A 23,934-nucleotide genomic window follows, 5' to 3' on the forward strand; every position below is an offset into this window, starting at 1 on the left:
AAGTTTGTTGTACTGTCAGTGATGTACGACATAATAAAGACTTCTGCCCAAAGTAAATATGGAGTCGGAGGATGTCCCAGCAGACTGTGCGGCTGTGTCAGCTGACATCAGGGCTGCGGTGGAGGAGTAGGCTGCATATCCTGATAGCTGGTGCTCAGTGAGGTGTATTAGGGGAGCCCCTCCCTGCACTGTGGAATAATGTACCGAGGATCTATCGTCTGACCAGGTAATGATGTATAAGCAATGTATGCCATTATGGGGACATTTTGCAACATTCTGCAGTGTTGTCTGGCCTGGTCCAGATTGCCATTAACACCATATAATGCAGGTATGTATTATTGTAACAATGTTGGGAAAGGTTTTACATAGAAGTAGCCAAATGCCTGCTTCCTTCCTTCCACAGGGGCACTCAGAGTGGGAGAGGGATCTCTAAGAGCCAATCAGATTGTGCTGCATACACATGTGCAGGCATAAGGAGAGGACAGAGTGAGCTAAGGTCACTTATCAGTTTACAGATCCATTATTTCTATATAGACCAGCTGTGGAGGGTGGAAAGTGGTCACCTGCTAGGCTGTGTGTCTGTTGTTGGGGTATAAACTTCGTTTCCAGCGACATTCCTCGTTCATCGGCGTTGTTGTGCAGTCTTTGCACCAACGATTATGGGACGATCAGTCGTTAATTGTTTGTTTCCAATTACAATTATTGCACCTGTGTATGTAGCCTTAGTTTAGTGAAGAGTTGTAAATTTCTGTGCCATCTCTGACCTCTGCAGATACACTTGGGTTTCGTGGAAAAAGTAATAACCCTGGATGCATTGTTGTCAGCTGATTGCTACAAAAAGCTCAAGCGAAGCAAATGTGTACAGGACATTAATGTGTACAGTTATCTGGCAGGAATGTGAATGTTTATACTAAGATAGGTCCATAAATATTTGTACAGAGGCAGCTTTTTTTCTAATTTTGGTTCTGTACATTACCACAATTAATTTTAAATGAAATAACTCACATGCAGTTGAACTGCAGACTTTCAGCTTTAATTCAGTGGGTTGAACAAAAAGATTGCATAAAAATGTAAGCCTTTTTTTACACAATCACTTCATTTCAGGGGCTCCAAAGTAGATGGACAAATTAGAAGTGTTAAAATAAAATGTTCATTTCTAATACTTGGTTGGAAACCGTTTGCTGGCAATGACAGCCTGTAGTCTTTATGGTAGACTTGGATATCGATACGCCTACTTCCTGGAGAGTGTTGTTCATTTGGTTGGCTGTTGTGAAGGGGTTTCTCTTCCCCAATGAAATGATTCTGTGATCATCCACCACCGTTGTCTTCAGTGGACTTCCAGGTCTTTTGGCTTTGCTGAGTTCACCAGTGCTTTCTTTCTCTTGATGTACCAAACTGTAGATTTTGCCACTCCTAATATTGTAGCAATTTTTCCAGCTTAAGGATGGTTTGTTTCACCTGCATGGCGAGCTCCTTTGACCACATGTTGTCTGTTCACAACAAAATCTTTCACATACAAACATATGCTATGGTATTTTCTTTTAAAGCAATATCCATTATCCTTGCAGTGAGCTTGACAGGCTAAAAGTATAGGATGACATTGCTGACTTGGAAGGTTCAGGGTCTTCAGATGTCATCCTTATACTTGCGCCACTAATTATTGAGTCATTTATCAGGAATATGAATATGTAAGGTGTCCTGGTCTATAAATGATTGTGTTAGATGAGTAAATCATCTGTGGTGCTTTTACTTTCCAAAGCAAGAAGCATCTCCAAGTCCAGAGCATGTCCTCTGTTGGATTCTCTCCCTGGCCGTTCCTACTCTGTCCCTGGCCCTTTAATTTTTATACTGTTTTCATGCACATCTACAGGTGTCATCATACTTTTTTAAAGAACATAGGAAATACTCCTGCTTAAAGTGACAATAAAGGACATCCAAAAAAAACTTTAAATTATGGACCGAGTAGAGATGTATAAATCCTCTTTTAGCTTTTTTTTTTTCTTTATTTGTCCCTATTGGTTAGACGGCTTTCCCGTATTTCCTGTCCTGTGGTCACCCTGGGAACTGCTGTGATCACAACTTCTGTTTCCCTATGCTGTAGAGCCATTGCCTTTCGAAATTGTGATCCCAGCACACTAGAATGACCCACAACAACTTGACTTTGGACTCTCGGTGGCTCAGCATTTTACGGCTGTGCCTGAATCAAAGGTATTTTGTTTGCGGGCTGTGTCACTTTATGCGTTTAATTGTCATTTCTGCCTAGAGTTTTACTTTATTTTTTTTTTTATTTATTAATATGATGAGTTAGGCTACATACACACACTCAATTATTGTCTTCAGAAATAGTCTTTCATGATCGTCCTCAGAAGCCACTGACCTGAAAGATGCATGAACGAGCGGTGTACATAGAGCACTGTTCTGTTCTATGGAGAGGGGAGGGTGAGAACGGGCCAGCGGCACCCCACTGCTCTCTCTTCCCTTCACTTATATTGCAGTCATTCATCTTCTGTCAGAAGACCTCTGTAAACATGTCCAATTCTCGTCAAAGACAAGGCTGACAGCTCATATCGGACGAGAATTATCTGAAGATACAGCCTATTGAAGTAAACAAGGACCACTACCTGATCATAGTGGACCGCTACCCACTGGGATTTTTTTTTAACTCCGATCATACTTGTGCTTTTAGTATCCTAAACACCCTTTTTTCCTTTTTTAGGTTTGCATTCATAGTTTGAAAATGAGCCCCACACAGTGGGATTTTCCTGTGGAGTTATGCTGTCGTCCAATGGCTTTCGTGACCCTTACTGGGTTAGACGTAACGTACAATGCCATTCACAGGGCGATTTGGGATGCATTTTGCGCCAACAGAAGAGCAGACAGGGTGCCCATTTCATTTAAAGTCCTTCCTGGTGATCATGAATATCCAAAATGTAGAACAAAGGTAAGCTCATTCTGTGATTTGACACATACCTTCAAATATTCTGGATAAATTGTAAATTGTCTTTCTGTTTCTTTAGAGAACATCCTATGAATGGTACATTCCAAAAGGCATTCTGAAGACCGGATGGATGAATAAACATCTTAATCTGGTGCCTGCTCTGGTTGTTGTGTTTTATGAACTTGATTGGGACGAAGCCCAGTGGAAGGAGAAGCAATCAGAATGTGCAACCAGAGTAGAAATTGTGAGGTACAAAACCCAGACTGTTTCTATCCGCAGCATTTTGTGTCTATACAATTAATGGTAATTTTATTGCTAGTGGTGCATTCCAGTCGAAAATGAAGGTTAACTCTTTAAAAATCAGAGGGCAATAAAGTATAGATGCCAAGGCCAAAATTAGTAATTTTGTGCCATCCTGACCCTAAGATGTGATTGCTATTTAAATAAATTTTATTATTTGTTTGACACATGTAAAATATGGATTTGGTGCAGGTTCCCTAATTGTACATGCTGACAGTTGGAGACTAATGTAAAATAAGTATTGGAATATCCGTTAAAAATACATACATCTTTTTAGTATAATCTTCCTAATACTGTATATGTTTCCTACAGTTACAGCATTAAAAAGGGGAGCACTGCCATTTTGCAGTGCATCTGCAGAATAAAAATCCATTAAATGTCATAGGAGACACAGAGATCACATCACATATTCAAGATAACAGTGGTAATGGTAATAGTGACTGAAACTGTCAATAGCAGACAAATTTAACACCTGGGAACAATGCAAAGTTTTGGCTTTTAGCTGGTAAATGAGAAAACTAAAATCAATTTCCCTTTCACATGGGGTACTCTGCAGGAGAATATTACCTTACATACTTCAGGCAGAAAGGTGTTTGAACCCTAAATCCATACCAGCAACACAACCTAAGTCATCCAGGTTTAACTCTAGTTTACCGGTTCATCTATCACCAACCTGGTGATCTTATTTACAAATAATGAGACAAGGTCCAACACTTGCATTTTAGCCCCTTAGGTGAATGAAAATGATTGTGTCATGCATTGTAACACCTTGTGTTTTATTTAGGCAAAGCTTGCAAGGAAGAAATACAAAGGTTGCTGTGGTTTTAATACAGAAGAAAACCCCATTACCTCCAGGTACCTCCTTGTGTTGTGCATTGCATTGCATAGCTTATTGGACAATAACAATATTTGTGTTTCACCAGGGGCTTGATATAAGGACATGTTCAAATGTGTTGTTATAATAGCATGGCTACTTCGTACTCTTCAGCCGATTCATATCTTGTTTGGAAAGGTTATTTATTGAGTGCTCGTTTTTTCTACATGCTACTTAAAAATAAAGTTCAATCTTTAATCTTTTGTAGCTCACAAGGTATGATTTTGCATATAATGCCAAAGCTTCTTTTTTACTACTAGAGTAGTAAAGGGTTAGGACCTCCTTTTCTTTTACCTTTTGTTGTCTTCATTGTCATCACAGTAATCTCCCTGTTTGCTCTGATGACCAAGTGAGGGGATATCCTCCCATAAACATACCTCACCTTCTGTTACTGGGACAACTCAAATAGTTGGACTTTTCATCATTTTCCTGGGGGCCATTGCCCACCATTAAGATCTTCCCGGGGAAACCGCTTTTGCAGCTGAGTCACCAATTCTTTGTGTTCTTTTCCTTCTTACACATGTTTAATTATAATGGTTCTTATTTCTGTTACTTTGTCTTCCAGGTGAAGATCTGATTGCTTCAGAACGAGCTGCTGCTCTCTGTAATGCATGTGATCTCTCAGGAAAGTCTCTCTTTGTACTCCCACACACTGATCACTTAGTGGGCTACATTATTAGGTATGTAGTTCTTATAGTTCACGTCAGGTACTTTACACAAATCTGAAAAAAATTGTTTGGCTTCTATGTGTGGCACTTTTTACTATCACTTTCCTTTAAGTTTATTGGCTAAACCTGAACGTGCACATCTATTTTACATGTTTGTACTTGAGTTTAGGGTTTGTGTTTTATGAGTAGATCTTGCACACTTACAATTATTCTCTCCCTATAGGTTAGAAAATGCATTTTATGAGCATGCACAGACCTATTATTACACTGAAATCAGAAGAATAAAATCTCATAAAGAGTTCTTAAATAAAACCACACATCAGGTAATGTAAAATCATCTGTAATGATTTTCTATCTCTTACTACAGTGCAGACAACGTATATACTTTATTATTCTTCATAATTCTATTTTGATTGGGGAACCCATCAACCTAAATGAGTCACCCAGTGCAGTTGTTTTCAGTTGGATTGGGCGATATGGTCATATTTGTAGGTCTTGCATGACTTATCTTGGGGCTTGAATAAGCTAAACTTTAAATGCTTCCTTATACTGTGTGATGTTTTCAAAACTTTAGATTCAATAATAAACATCAAATCTAATCAAAATCTATTGAAAACCAGACCATTCCCAATCAAAGTTTGATCAGTATTTTCCAGGAAAATGATCAGTATCATGGAGATGGAGGAAATTGTTTAGCTTGCCGTGCACCCATCCCCCAGTGTACGGACGGCATTCAGCTGTTAATATTAAAAAAAGATAAGAAATGTTATTAAATTGGACTTCTTTTTCTTTTCTTCAGTCCACTTTATTGACATGAATGCTTGCACTCTGCTGAGATGCATCATGTCCTCTAATTTCAACTTCATTTAACTTGATCCCTGGTTGGATGATAGTAGTCCTTTTGCCTTATAGTATTACCATTTAAAAATTAAAAACTGAAGCCAATAATATTTTTTTTTTTTCATTTCATTCTATAGCTGCTGTTTGTACGGCATCAGTTTAAAATTGCTTTCTTCAGTGAATTGAAACAGGATACACAGAATGCATTGAAGTAAGTACATCACCTTTTCTTATATACAGTATTATACTAATTTATTGATGTTAGTTTATTCGGTTGTTAAAAAAAAAAATCCATAAGCCCCAAAACAATTTGTATCATAAAGGTTTGGACCGAGTGGGGAAGAGTTGTGACTCCCATCACCTTTTTATTACTGTTTGACAGCCAACAACTAAAAATCTGGCATATGTTCAAACACTTCTCTCGATCTGTTCATGACTTAAAAACATAAAATGTTTTGTTTTAATTGGACAGTTGTGCATTCATACTGTTTAATATTTTTAGTTGCAGTTTAAGTGTTTGGTTTATAAAGACTTTAATCTATAGAACACTTCTTCATTAGCATGTTAATTTGCCATAGAATGCAGCTAGAGCAAATATAGAAACTTAAGGACGACAGAAGACAAGAACAACTTCAGCTGCATGTCACACTGTTACCCCCCCCTAAACATAGTGGTTTGCCATGGTACTTATCAGAACGTTTGGTGTTGCAAGGACAAAGGATAATTAATGTCATTAGAATGTAGGTTTCTAAAGGGATATAAAAAGCAATGAGAGCATACAGTTACATATATTCTAGGGAATCCAATCCAAATAGATACAACATCATGTCTTATCAAAATATTGTCCTGAAAGGCTGAGTTACATGCAGAATATGATGAACAATACTAACATACAACAACAAGAATTCTGAAAACCTAAGTTAACAATAAAGAATATTCTAAACAAAAGCTTAAGCTAAATTGAGAAATCATCTGTGGAATAGTGTAATTGGACATAACATATTTGTTGATTTGTTAATGCAGTCTTGGGTCAAAATAAATTTTGTTGATGTGCCATTTGTTTTTGTTAGAAATTACCGGACAGCATATAACCTTGTACATGAATTGAGGGCTCATGAAACGAACATGCTGGAGATAAAAACCATGGCTGGCTTCATAAACTATAAGGTAAGACCATGGCTTATTGATTACAAGCATAGTTCAATATTTAGGTTTGGTTTTATTTGATTAACATCATACGTTACTTCTCGTTTTTGACTGTAGATCTGCCGCCTGTGTTTCCAGCACAATACTCCTCTAGATGCCATTGCTCAGTTCAGAAAGCACATTGATTTGTGCAAGAAAAAGATAGGCAGTGCTGAGCTGTCCTTTGAGCATGCTGCCTGGATGTCTAAACAGTATGTTTAAACTGTACACTCTACAGCACATAAATAAATGTCTACTATCTCAGAATGTTGGTTATACTTATTGTGGGATAACTGTGTTTAGAGTTTTACATTCCAATGTCTTTGTTAGAAAAAAGTATTCATGCTTTTTTATTAGTAAGGATCCCCAGTAGACTGTCAATGAATTGTCATACAGCTTAAGTACACACCTAGTGAAAAAACATGCTGACATAAGAATATAAGTATTGGATTGATCCTGGGTGATAAAACGATAGTAAAGTCAGGGTCTTGTCATCAGAATATCAGTTACAATCCCTGAATATAGCTTTCTTCCTAGATGACTATTATTGTTTAAATATTATCTTGAGTCTGCATCATGACTGTCCTAGAAGATGACACAGTTCTGTAAATCGGATTGTCTTGTATGTAATACATATTTTGTTTTGAATTTCTTTTCAATTACTTTCCTTTTTCAAGGTTCCAGGCTTTTGGAGATTTGTTTGATGAAGCAATTAAGTTAGGTCTGACTGCCATTCAGACCCAAAATCCTGGCTTCTACTACCAGCAAGCTGCATATTACGCACAGGAGCGCAAACACCTAGCTGCTCTCTTATGTAATCATAGTGTAAGTTTCCAGTCCCAACTTCTGCATGCTAAAAATGTTTGAATCTATTTAAGCTGTAACATTTTGTTAGTTTTGTAGGAGCCTAGCCTTTTTATATGACAAATCTGCTTTTCAATGTTGAATGAGACTTTTAGCAGAAGTGCTATTATTTACCTTTCTGTTTCCCATTGGAGAGATTTTTCTGTACATCCTCACTCAAGACACAAGGAATTAAGATAAATTCTTTTTTAGACATATGTCACTGCAAAAAGTGTTTCTGTTTTCCATATCATTCTAACCCAGTGCCACATCAAAATTCGCTTCAGATACACTTACAAACTGGCTTACTTCCAGTTGTCCCACTTTAATACTCCTATTGCTCTTTAAGTTTTGAATTATATATGAGATGTTTGTCTCCTAAACAGTTTTGGACATCTCAAGTCTTGTCACAGGCTGTAAACAATGTTTGAAAGTTTTTGTACATCCTAATAAGAAGCTTGTTACGTACTCAACTTATGCTTTTTTTGTTTTCTGATTTAAAAGGTTTACTGATAAATGTACCTCTTTTTGGAAGGTATTGTATATAAATTATTTTATTTATATTTGTCCAGCCGTCTGTGACATATCCTAGTCCAGACCCTCTGGAGACCCCTAATGGAGCCCTGGATTTCTATGGCCAGAGGGCATGGAGGCAGGGAATTCTAAGTAAGTAAGTTGTTGATTCAATGTTGTGTAACAGGTAAAAATGTTCTTGAGCTTTCATGGCAAGTCGCCCACCGACCTTAAATGAAAATGGGGGTGGGGGGAATAAGGGAGTAGAGATATGTGCATTTGATTTTCCAGGTCTGACCACATGGTACATCCATTACCAAGGAGGGCTTATTTTCCCCGTTCTCATCTACTGTATTTGACTTGTGTGAGATTTAGTTTTGGTTGTATTTGCCATGTAACTTTGAAAATTGGGATCATTACATAGGGATTACATTACATTACAGCTCAATATATTTCAGACAGTCCTCCCAGTAAGCTGTGATTCTTCTTGCATTCATATTGTAGTCTAATATCACCACAGCACATGAGGCACCTGTCAACTTCTCACAACCACCCTGTGTAAATAAATCCTGAAATCTGATACATCAAGTTAACGAATATACAGTTTTCATTGGATGTGCTAAACTGAATAATTATCAGTGCTTTTAATTAAAACTGAAACGTTTTATGGTTTATTGTCCAATATGGGCTTGAACAAATGTATAGTAGGAAACCTGCCACCTGTTTTTCACCCTTGTGCATATTACCAAAACAAAAGATCACACAACCATTCATGTTGCAACAGTTCTGTTCATCACCTCGCATAGTACAGTTCATTAATTAATATTATGTTTCGTTTGCAGGCTTTGATCTTTCTGATCCAGAAAAGGAGAAAGCTGGGATTCTGGCTCTGCAACTTAAAGAAAGAGATGTCAATCACTCGGTAAGCAGCTATTTGGTTTTGTCTTCTCTGTACTATCCACAAATATCCTCATGTATACATCTGGTGAATTGGCATTTCCCTAAAATCTATTACCAGCTATAACTTTAAAGAAACATGGCAATGAACTGCAATGCATAACCCACAGATTTATGAACCTTTATCTTATACTTTTTTTTTTTTTTGTATATTTTCAACACTTTTCCTTCATTCTTTCTTTGTTAGGAGATTAATATCAGCCTCCTGAGCAGTGCTGTAGCTCAGTTCAAGAAATACAAGTGTCCCCGAATGAAGAGTCACTTGAGTAAGTACTTCAATAAGAATTAATGTTAAAATTAAGCTTTTTCAGGAGTCTCACAATAAAAAAAAAAAGGTCAATAATTGCTTCGTCTCTTAAAAAAATGCACTAAACGAAAGTTAATCTTCCATTGCTATGGGTAACTGAACTTTTCTTTTGACACATCATCCATTCTGTTTGCATTGCTCTGAAAATATGCTGTTGTTTTTGTTTTGTTTTTTATTGTGTTCATTCATATACTGTTTGTGATTGGTCCTAAACTTCCTTCTGAAAATCTTTGTTTGTCTATGTCTGATCATAACATAATGTTTATAAATCCAGATTATATGTAAAATGCATACGTAAAATGTTGTCATGGATTCTCCACGGCACTTCAGGAGTCTAATGTGTGGGGGTCAGGGGGAAGATTTGCTGGCCAGAATATTTAAAAAAAAATGATTGCCATGTAAGATGGGCATTTGCTTTTTTTCCCTACATAAAGCCCTCGTGGTCACGTGTTTAAAACTAGTTCAATTAAAACCTATTGGCTGCTACTTCCCCCTCCTCTTGTAAGCTCTTCTGGACAGGGTCCTCTCCTTCTTCTATGTCGTTGTTTGTATCTGTCTGTCATTAACTACTCCTGTTTATTGTACAGCGTTACATAGCATGTTGGTGCTATATAAATACTGTTAAATAATTATGGTTTAATAATGTTTAAAATAACTTTTGTTCATGATTTTTAGTTGGAAATTTAAATACAACTATCTTGGTTGCATTATGAATTCATCATATCAGCACATGTACAGACCACTATGCCTTATCATTGCACTGCAAGTAGGAACTCCACAGCTGGGCTTACTAAAAGTATTTACAAAAAGAAATAATACAAATATAAAAGCAAAAAAAAAGCATTGTACCGTACATCTAAAATACATGCACAGGAATTTGTTCTTTCTGTACTCATACTTTCTATTTCATATCTTTATGCCCAGGTAGAGAATACAGGAAGTTATAAGATTACAAGTGAAATTAACGGCTAATTTCTGCAATGATTGCACAAAAATCATCCCTTCTCCACCTTCTCTACAGAGAGGCATCCTTAGCACCTAGATAAATGAGAGTAAAATGGAAAGCATTAGAAAATAATCTAATCCATAGCACTGAATATAAAATAATGGTAGTGAAAACTATACAGTCTTGCTAACAGCGATCTTCCATTGCTGCCAAAAAGAAAAAAAGTCTATTTTCTATAATATTTTTTGGTTAGTCATTTTTATCCATAGGGGATTTTTTTTTCCTGCGTATAAATATTTTTTTTCCTCTACAGTGGTACAGATGGGAGAAGAGTATTACTTTGCTAAAGACTACACTAAAGCCCTGAAGTAAGTCTCCTTGTCCAGTGATCTGTGCTAAATACTTAAACTAAACAGTAAGCCCTTATGTGCTTTTTTTTTTTTTTTTCATTATGAACTTTTTAATGAGCTGTAATTGACTTTTGTATATTGTAGCTCCTCCTATTCCAGTTAACCCGTCACACTATTATTGTGCATTCACGTGTAATAAAAGTGAAACACATCTTTTTTTGTATATCATGTTTCCCTAGCATATTATGAAAGGTCTCTATCTGGATACAAATGTATTATATAATAAGGATAAGGTTCCTTGTGTACAGGCAGAAGTAATATTGGATCTTGGTCTTCAGGCTCTATTGTCTTGTTTTGTCAGGTTGTTGGACTATGTCATGTGTGACTATCGCAGTGAGAGGTGGTGGACTCTGCTGACTTCTATATTAACCACCGCTTTGAAATGTGCTTATCTAATGGCACAACTTAAAGATTATATCACCTATTCACTGGAGCTTCTTGGAAGAGGTAGTTTTCTTTCTTTTCTTCTGTTTCAATTAAAGCTTAATGGTACACTTTAAAATCACGCAGTGAGACTGTAAAAACATGTGAAATAGTATGTTATATGAAACTTTCTTAACTTACAGAGCTTATCTGAAACTGGATCTAAAACAAAATGGGAAATACCTGCCAATAATTGTCATACACAGACCTCCTAAGCTCTGTTGAGAGCCATGGAAAAAACAAATTTAATTACTCCCCCATGGCTGATCTGCAGGTGCAAGGTCCAGGGCTTTTATTCTTGTTATTCTTTCACTGTATGGTTAGGCACAGACCTTGAACTAGTATGTTTTTATCTTTTCCTAATATTTCTTAATTCTGAAAATGCTGCAAAGTAAAACTGTATCTGTACTGTACTGTTTTGCAATGTAGGATGTTTTGGGCTGTAAAGTTCCAGTTAAAGTAGACACGTGACATGAAAGAGAACAGTGGCAGATAATGTGACTCTGTTTTCACTGAAAACAAGATTTAGCAAAATAAGTGATGACCAATACCTATAATTTTTACATATGCCACATCCTGATAATATTAAATATAAGGTTTACAAGAGAACAGACAATTTTTAGAGACTTTTAAGGCACCAAACTCTCTATATTTTTGTACAAACAACATTTTTTTAATTCACAAATGCTATACAAAAAATGTTGTGATCAGTTGGACTGAGATCTATCCCACTGCTCTCCTGCTGGTGTCTCGGACCTGAAAATATTGGGGAAACCGTGATTCCATGGGACTTTTGTATATTTATTTATTATAATTTAAATTTATTTAATATATCCTAAATTTATTAAAGAATTTTGAGTTGTTGAGATTTATATATATATATATATATATATATATATATGAATTAAAGATGGTTGTTTGTACAAAAACCTTGAGAATTTGGTGCCCTAAAAAGTCCCTAAAAATTGTCTGTCCTCTTGTAAACCAGTTTTCACCTAAAACAAACCAACCAAAATCATATCTTTTCTATTTTAATTTTGGATTTTTATTTTGCAAACAGCTTCAACATTGAAAGATGATCAAAAGTCTAGAATTGAAAAGAACCTCATTAATGTGTTAATGGTGAGTTTAACACTTCAGAATAATTCAAAATGTTTTCTAATACTGAAAAGTTTATAGATTACTTTGTAATCTTCTTATTGTACAGAATGAGAGTCCTGAGGCAGAGCCAGATTGTGATGCCTCCATGGTGAAAGCAGCACAAAGACTGTGGGCAGACAGAGTTTCTCTGGCGGGTAACAATGTGTTTACCATTGAAGTTCAGGACTTTGTACCATTTGGTATGTATCACAAGGGGTTTTAACATAATGTGACCCAGTATGCTATTTTTAGTCTTTAGGTAAATTTACTGTTACACAATTTATGCATTGTAAAGGGGCACAGAGTGCCCACCTGCAACATAGAGCATCAGAGCCAGGAAGAGGTGCATTGGTCTCTAGGGGAGTAAAGGATGAAATCTCCTTGTTGTTGGCAAATGAACACTTAACACATGCTGTGTGGAGATAGCCACAATGCTAGTAAGGTGCATTGGGGCCATTCAGGAAGAATCGCACTGCAAAGAGCTAAATTACTATATGTATGTTACCTCAGTGCATAGATGTGAAACTTCAAGCTTTTTAGCACAACTAGTGTTTTTACAGTGCACTAATATATTTTCTTTTTAATACAGTTATATCATTTACATTTTGACATTTTATGTTGTAATTGTGTGCGCCAATAATGATTTTAGTTCATTCTCTTTAAAATATTGTTTGGTAAACATTTGTACAACTATCAAAATGCAGACAAAATTATCAGACCCATCTCTGAATTCAACAGGTCCGCCACTCTACAGAAAATATAATGTTTGCTAAGGGGAGTCTGATATCTTTACAAAACTGTAAGTGAATTATGCTCCTGCCAGCTAAAGTGAAAAATAGGAGATGGCAGCAAAAGAATTGAAGGGTGGTTAGCTTATGACCCTTTCTCAAATAAGTAATTAAAAATTAATTTATTAATGGTTTCATAGGAAAGAGTTACTGTCAGTTAACCAAAAGTACATTGTTTATTGGTGTCCTAACTAAGTGCTTTATAAATGAGTGATTGGTTTTTGCACCTTGTACATCTGTAGATGTTTTTTTATAGACTTACAAAAAAAATATAAGACAGTGTCTTATTTTCGGGGAAACACGGTAAGAGTCCTGTAAGCATGTAATTAGCACTACATAACTATACCACCCATAAGTTTATCAATGAAACATCAATATCTCCCATAAGGTGACGTGTGATCCAAGGTGACCATGTTTGCCAATAGACATCAGTCCTATAATTTAGCTGCCAGTGTTTCATTAATAAAGTACCATACAACTTTATGAACTTTTGGCTTGGCCTGAGCAACAATGTGAGGGTCCGCCCATCAGGGTTGTTCAGATGTGAACATCTGTGTTTTCCTAATAGGATTAGCAATATTATGACTCCTTCCACTAGGTGCCTTGATAAAAGCTTTGTACACATGTTAGATTTTTGTCGTTGGAAAAGATCTTTCACAATCCTTTCCAACGACAAAAGACTAAAAGACACATGAATGAGCGCTGTCCATACAGCGCCATTCAACTCTATGGAGAGGGGAGGTCGGAGAACGACAGAGCAGAACCTCCCCTTCACTTGTATTACGATCATTCGTAGTTTGTGGATCCGCCAGGATGGATCCATGAAAGACGTCAGATGAGCGCTGTACACACATCAGATGCTAGTCCTGAGGCGATTATCAGATGAGAATCATCTGACGTGTGTACGTAGCCATTTTAAAAAATATTGTCCTGTTTATAGAGTTGATATCTTTCTTGTCAGATTACATCCGTGGATTTAATCCTGGGGAGTGAAACAGGCCGTTGTGTGATTCTGAACTGGCGGGGGGGTGGAGGAGATGCAGCCTCCGCTCAGGAGGCAGTGCAGGCGTCACGTTCTTTTAAGCGCAGACCCAAACTACCAGAAACTGAAGTACATTGGGACAGTATCACAATACAAGCCAGCACCATGTGAGTAATGCATAAATAACACACATATGTATACTTAAATTAAACTGATGCCTAGTAGTATCTAACCTTCTATATGTTGTGTTTTTCTTTTTCCTAGGATTATTTCCAGAGTACCTAAGCTGTGTGTTCAGTTGCGTCATGAGCCACCTGCCCTTACTAATGAAATCTACTGCCTGATGATAACGATTCAGTCTCAGGAGGACACAGTTATCAAGGATGTAAAACTGACTGCAGGACTTAAACCAGGTGTGTTTGTAATTTTAGCCTAAAAAAAGAACAAACTTTAAATGAGACACTTAAAAGTAAAATACTAAAGCAGAGTAACAGTTTGCAGCAACCAGTCTTTCAGCAATCCTTTTGGCCAGGTAGTGAAATTTCTCCTAAAGTGTATTTAAACACTAACAATGAAAGTTTGTATGTGTATATGTGTATGTTTGTACAGTTAGGTTCATAAATAATTGGACAGAGACAACTTTTTTCCAATTTTTGATTCTGTACATTACCACAATTAATTTTAAATGAAACAACTCAGATGCAGTTGAACTGCAGACTTTCAGCTTTAATTCAGTGGGTTGAACAATAAAGATTGCATAAAAATGTGAGGAACTAAAGCCTTTTTTAACACAATCACTTCATTTCAGGGGCTCAAAAGTAATTGGACAAATTAAAAAGCTGAAAATTAAATGTTCATTTCTAATACTTAGTTGAAAACTTTTTGCTGGCAATGACAGCCTGTAGTCTTGAACTCATGGACATCACCAGATGCTTTTTGCTTTCAGTTGATGTTTGTGGGCCTTTCTGTGTGAAGTTTGGTCTTCAACAAGTGAAATGCATACTCAATTGGGTTCAGATCAGGTGACTGACTTGGCCATTCAAGATTATTCCACTTCTAAAGCTAAAGCTTTTTTTTACACAATTCTCTTCATTTCAGGGGCTCAAAAGTAATTGGACAGTTGACTCAAAGGTTATTTCATGGGCTGGTGTGGGCAATTCGTTTGCTATGTTATTATCAATTAGGCAGATAAAAGGCCTGGAGTTTATTTGAGGGGGAGGTGCTTGTATGTGGAAGATTTTGAACAGACCACATGCGGTCAAAGGAGCTCTCCATGCAGGTGAAACAATCCATCCTTAAGCTGCAAAACCAAAAAAACCCATCCGAGAAATTGCTACAATATTAGGAGTGACAAAATCTACAGTTTGGTACATCATGAGAAAGAAACAAAGCACTGGTGAACTCAGTCTGCAGTTCAACTGCATCTGAGTTGTTTCATTTAAAATTAATTGTGTTAATGTACAGAACCAAAATTAGAAAAAAGTTCTCTGTCCAAATATTCATGCACTTACCTGTATATACAGTATGCAGACACTTATACAGTATAACAGATTTTTTTTTTTTATTTACTTACTATAATGCACTGTTACAACTGCAGCTGTGTGCTTCAACTTTTTCCTTTTTCTTTTTTCTTTTTTACCTGGTGGGTTTGTTTGTGATATATACTTAGGGACCAGACTTATTGATTTGCCAATCATTAGACCTGTGGTTGCAGAGAACAAAACATTGTTAGAATATGATTGCTCTCTCCTGATAAAATTGGCAAACAAGATACAGTGCCCATAGATTGTTGTTGTGAACATTCATTTTATTTTTCTACATTTTTCTACATTTCCTCGATGTCGCTTTAATTGTGGATTTAGGAAATTTCCTGAAAATTGTTATATTTATGTTGATTCAGTTTAAATTAATACATTCCATCTATGGTGTTGATGATGCTGTGGCAGCCATAGTGTTAAATAAAAATCAAATTTTTTTTGGCATGGGCTGTTAAGGCTTGGATCACCTAAACTGACCCTGCAGCATAGTATGTATTGTGCTATAACCCAGAAAAACAATATCTTTCACAGGGCAGGATGCCAACCTGACACAGAAGACTCTAGTTACGCTTGAGGGAGCAGAAATGTGCGATGACTCAAGCCCAGCTTTACTCACCGACATCCCTGTAGGAAACCTGCAGCCCGGAGAAAAGGTGCTTCTCTGACCTTTTTAGCACATATATTAAGGCTGTGTGCATTCTGTCTGTGCAAGCAGCTGTACCACAGGGAGGCAAGCAACACTTCCCCCATTTAAAATCAGTGGCATTCATGTAAAAAAAAAAAAAAACTAATATTTCTTTGGTAATTTATTTCTGGTACACAAATGGTAACCGAAAACATTTTTTTTACGTTTAATTTATAAATATGCCATCTTCATGCATGCCCAGACACTTCATGTTCAAAAAGAAAAAATAAAAATATCTTTAGTTCTATTTCCAGAAGATATTTCATGCTCAGCCTTATCAAAATATAGAACAAAATAAAGGTCCTCATTTCTATAAGTAGCTGAAAGGAAAACGGCAAAGATGCCACCATATCCTCATTGCTTCCTTTATCAGATTTACTAATAGAAGGAAACATGTTGGATTATATTATAATCAAACCCCATATTTGGTATGTTTTCTTGTCCCTGTCTTATTTTTCCCGCACAGAAAACACTAATGAAGCTAACATAGGTAGGCATTCCTAATGTAGAAATGTTACTCTGACCAGTAACAAGCATTTGGATAGTACGTGTGTCTTGTAGAAAATAGTTATTATGTACAATAACCATTACAGTAATCTGTTGTCTGGATCCGTGCAGAAAAACAGGAAGTACGGGATGTTTTGGCAACACCTGTTTTTCCTTTTGCTGTTTTAAAGTATGCATTTATAGATCACCATGCAGTAGCTTTAGTTTTTTATTTCTCTTTACAGCTGGACATGCCTCTATACATCCGCTGTGGTACTGTTGGCACACGTGTTTTCTTGGTTTATGTTTCATACTTGATAGATACATCAGTAGAAGGCAAGGAAATCGTCTGCAGATGTCACCGGGTAAGATGCTCTTCACACATATATCTATTTTTTCAGTGTAGTGCTTGGTTTTTATGGGTTACTATTAATCTTTGTTTTTGCTATTCTGTTATTGTTATACCAGCAAAGCAGATTAAAGTGGTGTATGACCAATTGTAAAGCCCAAATGAGCAGTTAAGATACCATATACATGAACAGTTCTTTCTTCTAAAGGTTTCTCACTTTAAGGATGAGGTCAGCGCAAAGTTTGCCAATCGATCATCATCACATCCTTCTCTTTCTGATTACTAATGTCAATAGCACAGACTATAGCAGCAATTTGTATGTTACGAATCAATAGAATTCTGAGGACGGATTGCAATGCAGTCACTTGTTAGAAAATATGCTATTAAAGCTGCACACTCTCTAAAATGAAAAATATGTATATTTGTGATTCCCAAAAATGTTATATGTTTTTTGGCAAAAGATGGAATTGCATATTAGTATATAGCAGTGATCTAAGTATGTGCACAATGTTTTTTTTTTTCAACCACAGGATGAAACGGTTACCATTGAGACAGTGTATCCATTTGATGTTGCAGTAAAATTTGTATCTATAAAGGTAAGTATAGCTTATTTCCGTACAATTGTATAGTAAAGTGGAGAAACAGTATTTATTTACTTTTAAAGAACAAAAAGTAACAATTAGAAATATGTAAGCAATATAATATAATGTAATATGTAATGCAGAAAATGTGTTGTTTTGTTGTGTCTGGTGACAGTTTGTAGGTTTTGAGAAGGTATAAGGCTTAAAATCTGCATTCCTGCAATTTGTTATGTAGATTGTAATGAGGTCATAGTCACTCAAAAGGAGCTTGTTAAAATATAAATATATGAGCTGACTTGTTCTTAAAGGTACATAATATAGTGCCTATTAAAACCCACTAATCCCTAAGTGGGATTACAGTCTGGTGTAACATACAATATTACCACAACTCAGATTTGGCCATGTAGTTATTCTGCCTGCTTTTGTCCCAAAGTAGTGTCAGTTCACTCTGTTTCACAGTAAATTGGCACAGGGAGCAGCCGGTATTCATGGTTGCATCATACTCTGTTTAGAGTAAGAAAAATGTATTTTGTTACAGATCAGGTTATCTATAAGGCATAGCCTTGATGGTTTGTTTACTCAGCGGTTAGCTCATTGCCTGCTTTCATTACATTAAATACCTCCTCACAGCAGGGAACTGGATGCATCTCCGATTGCATTGTAAAGTAGTTGTTGAGGACTTTTCACAGACCCTGTATGCTCTAATAGACAACAGTGTATGTGCTAAAATTACCCTGCTTGTAATGAATTGATAACACCAGGATATAATCCACATTGCACATTTATTGTATTGTGTATGCTAACAGTGTTTGATGGATGATTTTTCTTCTTGCAGTTTGAACATTTAGATCGCGTCTATGCTGATAAACCCTTCTTGTTAATGACTGATATCTTGAGTGCTTCCCCATGGGGCCTTACCATCCTATCCAGTCAGTTACAACTCTCTTCATCTGTCACTCCTGTTGATGAGCTGGAATCCCACGTGGAAAATGGTTAGTATGTAAAACCAGAATTGCTAAGGAGTAAATCATGTCTGTAGGAAACACTCATATAGCAAGAATACAGTGTTGGTAAGAAAAATATATACACACACCACAGCCTGCCTAATATTGTGTGTCCCCCCTTGTTCTTCCAAAGCTGCTCTAACCCACAGAGGCATAAACTACAAAAACTCTTCAAATATGCCAGTGGTACGTGGCATAGTGCCACGTGTATATATCACCAGCAAATTTTTAAGTCACACTGGCTTCACTGTGACACAAAATTTATCGAGCCAGGCCACTTTCTTTCATTTTTTTTTTTTTTTTTTGGTCCAGTTCTAATTCACAAATGCCCACTGTATGTGCATTGGCATTCTGACTAATCTGTTGTTTCACACCTCCATGCATGGCAAGCTTTCTCATGTACCCAGGTGTCTTTACAGCAGTTTGTGTTACTGTAATTCTTCTTCTGGATCAACCACATGGTTAGTCTCTTTTCCCTGTGCACATGAATGAGTTGTGGGCTTCCTTTTTTCCTACATACTAACCACTTTATGAAGGGAGTGCTACACAAAACTTGTCATTTGTCTGGCCATCAGAGCTTGTTCCTTGTCAAACTATTTCATCAGAATTCAACCCTACGTGACTGTGTAAGTCAATATGTTGGGAAGTTTATTAGGTTTTTATTGTAATATAAGCAGTAACCTATAATTATATTTACATTCAATGCAGTCTTTAATTTCCTGTTGTCTTTTGCATTTTTTTGTGGTTACTGAACCCAGTAATTGGTCTACTATACAAATTGTATGTTATGCTAACCATTTGGCTGTAGGCCTATTTATTTGGCAATAACTCTTTTCAGATGTGCCTTTGCTTTGGGAAAAACGGAATATTTGTGGCATCGTCTTTCTAGTTTTATATTTTAAAAAAGGCAAAAAAATAAAATGTTAAGAAAATAGATGGACACAATGTGCATGATTTATTAAAGCTCTAAAACTGGAGAAGAGCCTATCGTGGGTAAACCTGGGTTATTTACCAATAATGGAACAGATTTGGACAAGGATTTGACAATTAATAGAAATTGATTTTATGAAATTTTCTGGTTAAAAAACGAAAATAATTTTATTCTGTGTCACTTATGCTTCCGGTACAACACATTCCAAAGGTATATACAAATAAACTTTTAGCAATTGAGTACATGTTTTTTTCATACCTAAGCTTTATATAAGAAACTAACTTCATTGTTGCATTCATTGTATGCATGGTGTATATACAACATCCTTCTAAACGCTGCTTTTATTCTTACAGTTGTCTTACAGACTGGGGAGAGTGCCAGTGAATGCTTCTGCCTCCAGTGTCCTCCTATAGCAAACCCTCAGAATGCTGTGGCTACTGGCAGCTATAATATTTCTTGGAAGAGGTATGAGAGTGTAATGTTTAGGGACAACATTTTTTGTGATGGTCTTTTAGTGGTCTGGTTCTGTCTATTTAAAACACAAAATTTGCTATTTAGTAGATATGAGTGTTGCCCCAGAAAAGGGAAGTAGAACGTTTTCCAAAGATTTCTATAGTAAATTGAGTTAAAAATATTAAAACCCTTTTAGTCTTTTAAAACTCTCCACATATTTTTTTCAGCTACTATATGACAATTGTGTATAAATACATTGTCAGAGATCTGCTTTACTGTTCTGCTTAAAATACAGATATGAATGGCAGAATTAGATGATAGAAATCATAATGCTTAGAAATACAGCTCATGCTGTCTAAATTATTTGTGTGAAAGAGCACTCTAGTGCAGAACTAGTGCAGATTGCATTTTTTTGTTGATATTAGGATTAAGTTTTTTTATGTCTTAGTTTCTAGTAATTGTAGAGATGCAAATATTTCTGTTTAACATGCAGAGTCCATATGTGCACAGTAATAGTGATTTTATTTGTCTCCAGTATTATATTGTAGAGCTTATGTGAAGTCCAGACCATATTCATGATTTACTAATTATCAACATCTACTGTTCTCTACCAGTCTCATTGTTGGCAAATATGTATGGAAAACCATTGCTAATAAGTAGAATCCTTGAACTTTTAAATGGGGAAGCACTCATGTTTAGAGATTTTTTTTTTAACCAAGCATTCTTTGTGTTGAATATTTTTTGTTTTAAAGGAGCTCAGCTGGAGAAAACGTACCGATTGTCAACACTGTGGTAACATTGCCACATGTGATGGTAGAAAGCATTCCACTCCATATTAAAGCAGGTATTTGGCAAAATTAATTCTGCTGCACATCATCTCTGTCCTGTCCTCAGCCCAACATTCATTTGAGCAGCAGCCTTAATTTTTTTTCTTCAAAAATATCTTAGTATAATATCTATACAACAAAAAAAGTATATTATTTGCCTTTTAATTATAAGTGAGCCTGTTATGACTATAAAGTATATATAAAAAACGCATGGCACACAGGCTACTAAAAACATTTAGCATGAGAAAGGGCCTTGCATCCTCCAAATGCACAGAAAAGGCTTGTGATTGCCATCTTTACGATTTGATACCCAACTAAACCTAAATTAAACAAGCAAATCCTTAAATCTGTCATGTTGATTACTTTAGTGTAGAAGTATTACCTTTGGAGCTGATCTTTACCCATTGGGTAGCTGTGGCTCATGTAACCAATATTGGTCTACCACTTTGTGTCAGTACACTGATTGATTGTATTTACTTATTACTCTTCAATTAGATTTTGCCTTGTTCAGTTTGGTGATTTAAATGTGAACTCCTGGATATAATAACAAAACTATACTTAAAGTAACGCACACTGAAAAATGTTAATACTTTTCTCCCTCTAGGCTACCATTAAAAAACAGTTTTCCTCCCCGTAACCCTCACTCCTGACTTAAGACTGCCTATGACCAATGCATGAGTGAGGGATAGATAAGAAATGGAAATCTGCTTTTATTGGTACCCCAGACAAAAATGAAAAGCACAAGCTATGAAAAGGTATTTTTACATTTTTCTGATAGCTTTAAGATGTAAAAAGGGGTGTCACGTTTCATTACATTTTTTTTACAACCTGCATTCCGTTACAGCTTTTCTTAGAAACGTTTTCTGGTTTTCAGCTTTACGTAATGTGTGAGATTTAGGTTTCACCATTTATTCTTTCTTAGATCTCCCATCTTTTGGAAGAGTTAGAGAGTCTCTTCCAGTAAAGTATCATCTGCAGAACAAGACAGGACTAGTTCAGGATATTGAAATCGCAGTGGAGCCAAGTGACGCGTTCATGTTTTCTGGACTCAAGCAGGTAGGCCTTGTCATTTCTTGTTTATTCATGAGTTTTTTCTTTCACAGTTTATTTCAGCTGCTGAAAACCTTTTTTTCCATAAAACATTATAAAATAATAATTAATCATGCTTTAATAACTACATTCTGGATATGTGGTGGCATCACCTGGCTTCTTCATCATGTTTTGTAGATTCGACTCCAAATCCTACCTGGAACTGAGCAGGAGATGTTGTACAATTTCTACCCACTTATGGCAGGATACCAGCAGTTGCCTTCTCTTAACATCAATCTTCTGAGGTTTCCAAATTACACCAGTCATATGCTTAAGCGTTTCTTACCCACTCATATATTTGTGAAGGTAAGTTCAGCCAGATTGGGATATCCTTTTATTACCAAATTGTTTTGTCTCTACTCCTAGACTATTGACAATTCACACCTTCATCCATGTCATTCAAATTTATAACACCTTTGCAAACTTCCTAATACCTAAGATTGAATTATGTAACTGGAACATGGTTGTGCAACAAATTTCACCCCTGCAGGTCTTAAGCAATCAACATCTGCAGTGTCCATTGTGATTAGATGAAGCTGTTTGTGTTGTGTGGAAATAAATACTGGGGTGCTTGGAAAAGCTGTAAAATGTCTTTAACATTACAAGAACATGTCTGGTTCAATGCAACTTGCAACGCAACCACTACTATTTACACAATGACCTTAATAATGGAGAACCTTTACAGACATAAATATAGGAATATTCTTATGCAGGAGGAGGATTAAGCAAATCCCATATCCTCATAAATACATGTATTGACTATATTATTCTTATGCTTGTTTTGGCACTGCTATATACCGTAGTACTTAGGAGCAGGCCATAGTGTCTTTTAGCATGAAACTTTGTTATATTGTTTTTGTTTAATTAAAAATCTGTTTTCTAATTTCCATTATCTTTGTTTTTAAAATCATTTAAAATTGTAAAGATGTAGCTGTCTTAAAATTGTATACAAAAATAAAAACATGGCCATCAAGAACAAACTTTTAAGAAATTCCTGTTTGTTGTTACAGCCTCAAGGCCGTCATGTGGATGAGGACTCCATAGAAGCTGCATAGGAAGACAAATCCAGTGTTTACCTCGGACTCATATCTGTTAATCTCTTCTTAAGTTCTGCTTGTAGCTGATGTTTTCGTAATGCTGAAAACATTTTTTTTTGATCATCAGAACTTTGAAAATGTGTTTTTCTTTTTATATGATATATTTTATCATTTTGTTACGCAGTATCAGGATTACGGCAAAGCACTAGCCCCAGAACAATTGTTAGGATATGGCTGTGTAGAGTTCTGCAAAATAATGCTTGCCTACCAAAGCTTTGTTCATTCTTTCTAGTAGTCACAAACTCATTTAAGAGCTAGGCTTAACCTGTATACTGTATGTACATCTTGGTCCTGGCATGCACATAAACATGCAGCAACCCTTTGTGTTTTATTATGTCACCTGTCAAGCAGTCATCCTTTGTATGGAATTTTGGCTTCTTGTGATCATTGGCTGAATATGGTACAGCAACTGTGACTAAAATGCATATCCCATGATTCCTGCAAGACATAGAAAACTCCTTGTATACATATTCCTATGAGAATATGGCTAAGTGTGGCTAAGCACATAAAGCTGTAAAAGAATGTGATGTAATTTTATAGAACATACAAAAAATGCTGCGCTTTAGACTGTAATGGAAAATGTAATTGGTCAAATGGTTTCAGATGAAACAAACCTATAGTGCGGCTTCTGTGAGGATGTAAAGAACCATGCTGATAAAAAAAAAAATGGTATCATCTGATGAAAAAAGAACCGTTTTCTTTTTGTGCATTAAAATCTATATCTCTAAATATAAATTAAATTATATAGAGTTTATTCATAATAAATTATGTTTAACATTT

At 36.0% G+C, this 23,934-nt stretch overlaps 1 protein-coding gene across 1 annotated transcript; it reads left to right on the forward strand.

Moving 5' to 3' along the window:
* The first annotated feature begins 105 nt into the window (after positions 1–105).
* TRAPPC11 (trafficking protein particle complex subunit 11) lies at positions 106–23,934 on the forward strand. Its single transcript, XM_072406848.1, has 28 exons — positions 106–328; positions 2,717–2,941; positions 3,018–3,187; positions 4,023–4,093; positions 4,678–4,792; positions 5,004–5,103; positions 5,758–5,831; positions 6,691–6,787; positions 6,884–7,017; positions 7,483–7,630; positions 8,221–8,314; positions 9,004–9,083; positions 9,306–9,384; positions 10,685–10,739; positions 11,083–11,228; positions 12,265–12,326; positions 12,412–12,560; positions 14,084–14,281; positions 14,379–14,527; positions 16,184–16,305; positions 17,069–17,188; positions 17,703–17,768; positions 18,589–18,745; positions 20,042–20,153; positions 20,894–20,985; positions 21,891–22,024; positions 22,196–22,363; positions 23,068–23,934. Exons 1-28 carry the CDS (start codon positions 323–325, stop codon positions 23,110–23,112), a joined length of 3,168 nt encoding a protein of 1,055 aa, XP_072262949.1. The 5' UTR covers positions 106–322; the 3' UTR covers positions 23,113–23,934.

Source organism: Pyxicephalus adspersus, chromosome 3 (assembly GCF_032062135.1).
Source record: "Pyxicephalus adspersus chromosome 3, UCB_Pads_2.0, whole genome shotgun sequence".
Classification (NCBI taxonomy): domain Eukaryota; kingdom Metazoa; phylum Chordata; class Amphibia; order Anura; family Pyxicephalidae; genus Pyxicephalus; species Pyxicephalus adspersus.

Bases quoted from the DNA above. Each gene is read 5' to 3' on its own strand.
- TRAPPC11 (XM_072406848.1), top strand. The intron at 3,188-4,022 runs GTACAAAACCCA...TGTTTTATTTAG, and splicing joins ACCAGAGTAGAAATTGTGAG to GCAAAGCTTGCAAGGAAGAA. The intron at 6,788-6,883 runs GTAAGACCATGG...TTTTGACTGTAG, and splicing joins CTGGCTTCATAAACTATAAG to ATCTGCCGCCTGTGTTTCCA.